Source organism: Oryzias melastigma, linkage group LG12 (assembly GCF_002922805.2).
Source record: "Oryzias melastigma strain HK-1 linkage group LG12, ASM292280v2, whole genome shotgun sequence".
In the NCBI taxonomy this organism is placed as follows: Eukaryota; Metazoa; Chordata; class Actinopteri; order Beloniformes; family Adrianichthyidae; genus Oryzias; species Oryzias melastigma.
This window is the reverse complement of record NC_050523.1, coordinates 14,045,092-14,053,166: the sequence shown is the minus strand read 5'-3', so window position 1 is coordinate 14,053,166 and position 8,075 is coordinate 14,045,092. Positions and strand designations below refer to the sequence as shown.

At 39.1% G+C, this 8,075-nt stretch overlaps 1 protein-coding gene and 1 long non-coding RNA gene across 3 annotated transcripts in view; one reads left to right on the top strand and one right to left on the bottom strand.

Moving 5' to 3' along the window:
- Nucleotides 1-1,542: 1,542 nt before the first annotated feature.
- Nucleotides 1,543-8,075, top strand: part of slc20a1b (solute carrier family 20 member 1b) — a 15,908-nt gene continuing 9,375 nt past the window's right edge. Inside the window, exons 1-8 of one of the 2 annotated variants that reach the window (XM_024299099.2) lie at nt 1,543-2,129; nt 3,149-3,850; nt 3,966-4,106; nt 4,319-4,404; nt 4,607-4,703; nt 6,673-6,792; nt 7,039-7,326; nt 7,452-8,028. In XM_024299099.2, the coding sequence (XP_024154867.1) occupies nt 3,502-3,850; nt 3,966-4,106; nt 4,319-4,404; nt 4,607-4,703; nt 6,673-6,792; nt 7,039-7,326; nt 7,452-8,028 (1,658 nt within the window). In that variant the 5' untranslated portion in view covers nt 1,543-2,129; nt 3,149-3,501. Of the gene's footprint in view, nt 2,130-3,148; nt 3,851-3,965; nt 4,107-4,318; nt 4,405-4,606; nt 4,704-6,672; nt 6,793-7,038; nt 7,327-7,451; nt 8,039-8,075 lie in introns of both variants that reach the window. The other variant, XM_024299100.2, reaches the window with a different exon arrangement.
- LOC118599460 lies at nt 1,989-3,149 on the bottom strand. Its single transcript, XR_004948825.1, has 2 exons — nt 2,793-3,149; nt 1,989-2,648 (listed from the first exon to the last, which is right to left on the bottom strand). It is a non-coding gene; the product is annotated as an uncharacterized LOC118599460 (long non-coding RNA).

Below are 8,075 nucleotides of genomic sequence, written 5' to 3'. Positions count from 1 at the left end.
CCCAAAACCTCAATAATGACAAAGATCAATTTCTCTGAATTTTGAAAATTCCAACTATTTTTGTGACCTCCTTTTGAAAATCACAAGTGAATGGCCACTATTTTGTAGTTTGGAAATAACCAAAGTAATTAGAGAGTAAGTAAATTAGTTATAAGAGTCAACTGTTGCGTTTGAACTGTCACGTGAGATATCTAGTCATGCAAAACACATCTTGAATGGTAAGTTCCGGGAAAAAAACTTGAGGCTATTCTCCACCCACACGCTTTTTAGAAATGATGCGTTCAAGTTTATTTGGAAAAACAAGTTTTTACTTTGAACCAAATCGCAAAAGCATTATGGTATTACTTTATACAATTGGTCACGAAACTGTAGCTTCCCAGTAACAGTTGACAATAACAAATGGCAGAAGCTAAAAGTTGTTAAAAACATTTGATTCATATGCTAACATTTATGCTACAAATGTTTTTTTTTAGTTTGTTTGTTTGTTTTTTTTAGCTTATAGACAACTTTTCTTCATTATTAGCTAAACTAAATCACCACCATGCCTTGTAACACTGGTGAGCAAATAAAATATCCACTTAATCATATAATTAAGCAACTACCATAGACTGTATATAAAATAACTATAATAATTGTTTTTACAGTCTATGGCAACTACCATTTTTGACATGTTGCGTTCAAGTTCTAGGGGGAAAAAAAGATTTTCCCTGCTACTTGAACATAAGATTTTCATCAGCATGCAGCCAAAATTAACTTGTTCAGAACGTCGGTTAAATACAATAAGAGTTCAAACTTAAATAGGCCTAGTAAAAAACGGATTTAAACTCCAAAAATAAACATATAAAAACTACTTTCTTGACTTTAAAAAGATCTTGCAAAAAAGGGAGTGAATGGAACAGCATTCTTGCCACAGATGAGGTTATGACGTAGTTCGGTTTTTTGTTACTCTTGATAAGGGGAGTAGCCTTTACCAAGAGTTACATAACTATCCGTTGGCTTTGACTAAATTATGAACAAATTACACGAAAAGTTTTTTTTGTATAGAATACTTGAAGTCTATGTGCAAATCTAACCCAGTTGTTCAGCTTGTCTGAACGCAACAGACGTCCCACTGACTTGAAATGCTGCGTTCAAGTTCTTTACTAAAGTGTGTAAGGACTGCTATTTTCTATCTAGCCCAGTAGATGGCGGTTCAAGTAAATTTCCACGATCCTATAACTCTTATAGTGTAAGACAAGATAGTTTCATAAAAATAAAAAATAAAATCTCCTTACTAAAACACTACTTTATTATTATTTTTTTTTACAAAAAATAAACGTGCTACAGTTTTGCTTGGTGCTTAGCCTACATGTTAAAAGGTTTAAATTTCAAGACATGAAATCGATTTTTAACTTGTAACATTTAAGTTCAGAAACATTAATTTGTGATCCGTAAATAAAATAGCTAGCTTTCTGAATTTCAGATTTGCTGCATTCAAGGTCTGCTTGTATGGTCGTATAAATAAAAGACTTAGCATTCTTTACATTGTCCAAACACCGACTTTAATTATATATTTTATTCAATGAAGTGAGTAATAAGTTAATTCGGGTGATTACACTCTTTTCAAACCTATAAAATAAATACCAGTTAGTCGATTTAGTATATTTTTTTCGTCTTTTCAACATTCTCGTGTAATGTGATCTTTTGCATGCGTGTATGGCGTGAAGCGGGAGTGGGTCATCATGTGGTCTTAAAAAAAAAAGAAAAAGAAAGAAAGAAAAGAAGAAAAAAAAAAGGAACACGCCTTCCCGACTGTCATCGGGTGGAGCTTATTTAAGGAGTCCCTTAAAAGTGTTTCCGGCGTGTAATTCAACTTAGGCGAGCTCCAAATGCGGCAGAGAAGGCTTCATTAACACGGAAACGCTTTGAATTTCGAAAAGGCGGCTAGATTTTTAAAATATACATCGTCAAATACAATTAGTCTTTAGCTGTTGTTTTTTGTTCGTCCATTTTTTTTACTTGAGGCTGAGATTTGTTGGATCTTCTTTTTTATCCCGCGCTCGCTACCGTAACCGGTTAGTGCGCGCGCGCGCTAATTAGCTTAACGGGAAACCGGCATTAAGTTGATCAAGAGTAACAACCTCAGCGTGGTGAGTAATACTTTGACAAACTTATTATGTGTATCACATTTAACGTTTATTGGGTTTTTTCACCTTTTATATAGCAACTGCGTTGATTTAAAAGCGAGTTTTGGCTAAAGCTAACGCTAACAAAGGCTATTGAAACATTCAATGTTACTATTTTACATAAATTATATGTATGAGATGCACACAAAGTGATTATGTTATATTACTGTGTTCTTTAAATAGGTAATTGATTGTTTCTATAAATTGTGAGAATATAACATGTTAGCTTAGGCCACGTTAAGACCAATGAAACTGCTTCCTATACGCTTAGCCTAAATTAGAAGCGTCAACCATCTGCTTTGCACGCACCGGGAAGATCTTTATAAGCAAAACTGGGTCGAGATGTGTACCAGTTCCACCCGGTTGGTCCGTGATCCTTTACCGGTGCCTTGTGCAACCCTCCTTCGTCACGTCACGTTGCGTCGACACAGCTTCTCTAAACAGATTCAAAGTCTTCGATTGAAGCTGCTTTAGCTCGGTTGTCTATAAAACACATATATGATTACATTAAACAAATAAACACCTAAACATGTCGTCTTAGCGGTAAAAAGTATTCTATGGCGCCCGGAATCGAGAAAACATACGGCGTCGTGTCGTATGAATGAATGACGACACGTGCTTACGTACTAAAGTTGTCCTCTTCGGTTGACATTCGCCTCGTGTGATCGACATTTTATTAAAGTAATCTTCGTTGTTATAAAATGGCACGTGTATTGATCGAAAATACCTTTTAGTGGTCAAATTAATCGTTCTTAGTTTGTGATGTTCGAGCGCCATTTTGCCTAAATATGGCTTCCTCGTGTTGTCGAGAAGGTGGTAGCAAAGCTCCTTCCGGCCTGAATACTATCTTATATTTTCTGTAAATGTTGTCATATTCACCTAACACTTTAGTTGGTGTCTAATAATAGCCAATGTCGCATATTGTGTTAATATTTTTATTTTTTAATTAACTTTAACTTTTTTTTCTTTTTTTTTTCTTGCAGACCATCTTGGCACACCCCCAGTCATAACTTCACAATGGCTGTTTGCTCACTCTGTTTAATGGCTAAAGACCAAACAACCTCCAGACATAGTATAATTGCAGCATAGCAATAATTATTTATTAGGTACTGTAGTTGAATTTAATTATTTTCTGGCCATTCCATTTTTTTAAGTTTGCACTGAATTTCAAAAGTCTTGTTAATACAGACTTGCACAGCTAAATATTTATTTTCCTTTCATACGTTCTTGTTTTAGTTACTGTTTACAGCTAATTTTAGAAGCAAATATACATATTTTGTGTCAGGTATTACTTTCCCTTTAAGATTGTGAAACATTTCTTACAAAATCTGCAGTCATGGTATCAACAACTACAGCTGCAATATTGGTGGTTAGTACAGTAGGATTAACAACCCAAACTGCCCTGGTGGGGCACATGTGGTTGCTGATTGTGGGCTTCATCATCGCCTTCATCTTGGCCTTTTCTGTGGGTGCCAATGATGTTGCCAACTCCTTTGGCACCGCTGTTGGTTCTGGAGTGGTCACTCTACGTCAAGCCTGTATTCTGGCCACGGTGTTTGAGACTCTGGGTTCTGTCCTGCTGGGGGCTAAAGTGAGCGAAACCATTCGGAAGGGTATCATCGACGTGAGCATGTATAATGGTTCTGAGCCGGAGTTGATGGCTGGGTCTGTCAGTGCCATGGTTGGTAAGTCATTCACAGCGTACTTTGCATGCCATTTCAGAGGCGTTTAGTGTAAAATATGCTTGGTATTTTCCATTGTGAGCTTTTCTCACAGATTTCCTCAATTTATTGTCACTAGGTTCTGCTGTGTGGCAGTTGGCTGCTTCTTTCCTAAAGCTTCCCATCTCTGGAACGCACTGCATTGTTGGTGCTACTATTGGATTCTCACTGATTGCCAAAGGCCAGCAAGGAGTCCAGTGGTTAGAGCTCCTCCGTATTGGTAAGGAAGGCAATTGCGTATATTAATCGATCTGTTTCCTTGGTTCCTGTTTGAATTGCACAGTGGATGCAATGGTGTGTGTGCGCTTGTACTGTAGCATTTTTATTTCAGCATTCATTGTGTAACATGTTAGGATGAGATCTACAATAAATAATTCAAGTGATTGATTCAATTTTTTTCTTCCCCATCTTTCTTTTCTATTTAATTTTCAGTTGGATCTTGGTTCCTGAGTCCACTTTTGTCTGGGATGATGTCAGGCGCTGTGTTCTGGTTTGTGAGCAAGTTCATTTTACACAAGGTAAGCCTTCTTTTATAAAGATGAAAATATCTTTTTTGGTACTTGAACTTTTAATTTTTTAAGAGATCAGTTTTAACTTTGCTTATATCTATTTGGATCACTTAGTCCAGACATGGTTTAGAATAACATTATGCAACCAAAACCCTCATATGTGTCCTTTGAAATGTCAAATTCCTCACTGATTTGTGTTTTCTTTCTATAGAAAGATCCTGTACCCAATGGTCTGAAGGCCCTTCCTGTTTTCTATGCCATCACAATGGGAATTAACCTGTTCTCCATCATGTTCACTGGAGCTCCAAGTGAGTGTCATTTGCTCTGCATGCCTAACCACAGCTTAAAATAAACTGTTCCCTCAGACAGGCGGATGCTCACACATATTCCAGACTGAACCAGACTGTTTACCATTTTTCACAGAAGCAGTGTTTATTTTAACTTTTCTGTGGTGTTCTTTTGCTTGTGGGTTTTTTTTGTGGGTCAGAGCTGCAAGCAAGTTTTAGAGTGGAGCACAACAGGGAGATGGGAATAAAGTGTAGATGGTGGATGTCCTTTACATTTAGAAAGATGGAAAAATGAGGGACTGAATCAATGTGAATGTCTTCTGCTTGTTGTATTGCTATCTAGAGAATGGGTAACAATGATTTTGGAATTTTATAGTCTAATATCTTTTTTAAAACTTTCATTAAATTGGCAACTTTTGCTCCTTTTTTTCTTCTCTCTGCAGGGCCTAACAATTCAGGATGTTAGCTGGTCTGGGCCATCAAATGGTGGCTCAAGACCAGATTTGATGGGCTGTTGTGTGAATGCACATCAGTACCATCGCAGGGAGGAGATCACTTGGCAATTCATGAGGACATGACTTGCATAGCCGAATCCGAGCTTAGCTGAGCCCATTCTTAAAGAGTTGTCGAAGTGCTTCAAGATGGAACCCTTGAGGACCCGTAACTGGGTTCCTCATGTGGCAGGTGCTGCATCTGTACTGCCGGTACAGATGTGACTCAAAGAGCTAAGTTAGTACGTGATCTTAAGTTTTTGCCACACCTCTTTAGTTTTGATATGCTTCAATACCACCCTAATACTTTTTGGTTTGCGTTTACTTTAGATTCTTGCTTCTACTGCAGCACACTATGTTGCTGGTGATGCAACAGTTTTGCCTGAATAAAAATACTTATGTTCAGTGTTGCTATAACAGTGTAGACAGTAAGTTCTATGGAAAGTTCGGGAAAATCAATAGCTTCACATCATAATTTACAAAGATAATCCACTTGATCCAGTACCTACATCATTGAAAAGTTCTGGAAACGACTCTCGTAGATGTTTCAGAGTATGCAGTGTCGTTGTGACAGTTCACCTTGACCACAGTCAGTCTGGACCCATGACCCGATTTTGTACTTGAGCAAATTTCTGACAAACTTTTGGCTGTGACAGTTAATGTAACGTTGGGATTATGCAATGTAGGCCAATGCTGGAGGGAGGGGTAGGGAGCAAAGTCATGCTTAAATTCCATTTTCGGGATACTCATCCATTTGCTCTGTGGTTGGAGATGCTCACTCCATTGTGGATTAGTGTGAATCACTCAGATATTTGAAGCAAAAAAAAAAAAGACTGGAAAGTTTCTGTAAATCGGGTAACTTCTACATTTAAAAAATGTAATTTGTCAGGGTTTTTGTTTCATAGTGGAAAAACAAAATGCGCTGCATGGCTGCATGCTGGCCTGTAATCCTGCACCAAAGGAAAGCTGTTTCATGGCTGCCTCCCCTCCCCGTCTCCCTGTCGTGTACCTCTCCTGATGGGAGTGAGCTCCTGTTTCGTAACTAAATAAACATAAGTGTGTTGCTCTGCAGTCTCATGCTGCAGAGTGAATTCAGAGAGTGCCGCATGGACTCTGCCCTGAAATTAAGGCTTATCACTTGCCCTTAGCAATCATTTCCTTTTTGCTTATCTTTAACTGCCTATTCAGTCCATAATGGAGGGAAATTTTAGATTTCATTTTTTTTATTGCAATGTAACTAGTTTCCCCTTTGTTTTTTTGTGCTCTGTGGGAGAAGATGAGTACAAGTTCATACTGCATGCACTGCACCCAACTTTACTGCAGTGCTGGCCATAGCGCACTCCTGACTGCTGCAGCTCTGCCCACCTATCTTTAGAAGAAGGAAAAAAAAGATCTTTGTGTACACACACTGGTTCCATTTTTTTTTTTTTTTTTGGGAAAGTCAACTCAACATTGCCCTTATAAAATGAATTTCTTTGTGTGATCCATGGTGATGTCAGTGCTGGGACTTGACAAGATTCCCTGGTGGGGCGTCCTGCTGATCTCGTTGGCCTGTGCCCTGCTGACTGGTGTCGTGGTCTGGTTTGTAGTCTGCCCTCACTTAAAGAAAAAGATTGAACGTAAGTTTGAAACAATGCAGTTTTGTATTTAAATCAATTTTTGCTTAAGCAAAGTATTTGGCCATTTTATTAATGAGAAGCTTCAGAACTTGTGTGCCAGTTATAAAACATGTACTACAACACTACATATTAAAACATGTTTTCACTTTATCATTTAAGAAGTCTTTTTTTTTTTTTTAAGAGAATTATTTCTCTGTTTTACGTTGTCCATGATCTGAATATTTTGCCCAACTTCTCACCTGCTAGGGGATATCAAGTCTTCTAGCCCTTCTGAGAGCCCCCTGATGGAGAAGAGAGAGCTCAAAGACCCTCAAGAGGATCCTGTCCCCAAACAGATCACAGAAGAGATCCCTCCGCCCCCCACACAGGCGCCGGAAGAACGTAAAGTGATGTTTGACATTGGCTGTACTGACGATGGCGAAAATAAGGACTGCGAGGTATCCCCTGATGCTGACAATACAGATGATGGGTCCAGTAAGGAGCGCAGGGTGGCTTTTAACATAGGTGACTCTGAGGACAATGACTGCAGCGACGGTAAGCTCAACAAGACTGATTTTAAAGAAACACTTTCTCTTTCTGAGGAAATCAATCTGAAATGCTGCCCTTCTGTTGTCATTAACTTTTAAACACACTTTTTTCCCTTTTTAATTTCTATCTAGCTACCAAACAGTCAAAGAACCACAGCAATGGTCACCAGGTCCACTTCAACAGTCATTTAAATAGCAAAGATTCACAGATCCCAAACAACGGTTACACCACATACCACACAGTACACAAGGACTCCGGTCTCTACAAAGACTTGCTGCACAAGCTCCACCTGGCTAAAGTTGGAGACTGCATGGGTGAAGGTGGCGATCGTCCCATTCGTCGCAACAACAGCTATACCTCATACACTATGGCCATCATCGGTATGCACACAGACTTCAGACATAAAGATGGCGATAACCGCGCTGGTCCAGACGGGGATAAGGCCCAAGGCTTGGGTGGTCCTGAGAAGAAGCGTGTGCGCATGGACAGCTACACCAGCTACTGCAATGCAGTAGCGGAGGAGACGACTCCGGAAACTCACCAAAATGATGTGAAACTTGAAATTGGAGGAGAGGATGGAGGTAGCAGCCAAAGTTCTCTGGATGACAAACTTGACGAGGACAAGCCAGAGGTCTCCACTCTGTTTCAGTTCCTCCAGATTCTGACCGCTTGCTTTGGATCCTTTGCTCATGGAGGGAACGATGTGAGGTGGGGAATTTGTTTGAACTTGATACTAAAAAGAAAAAAAAGGTGTC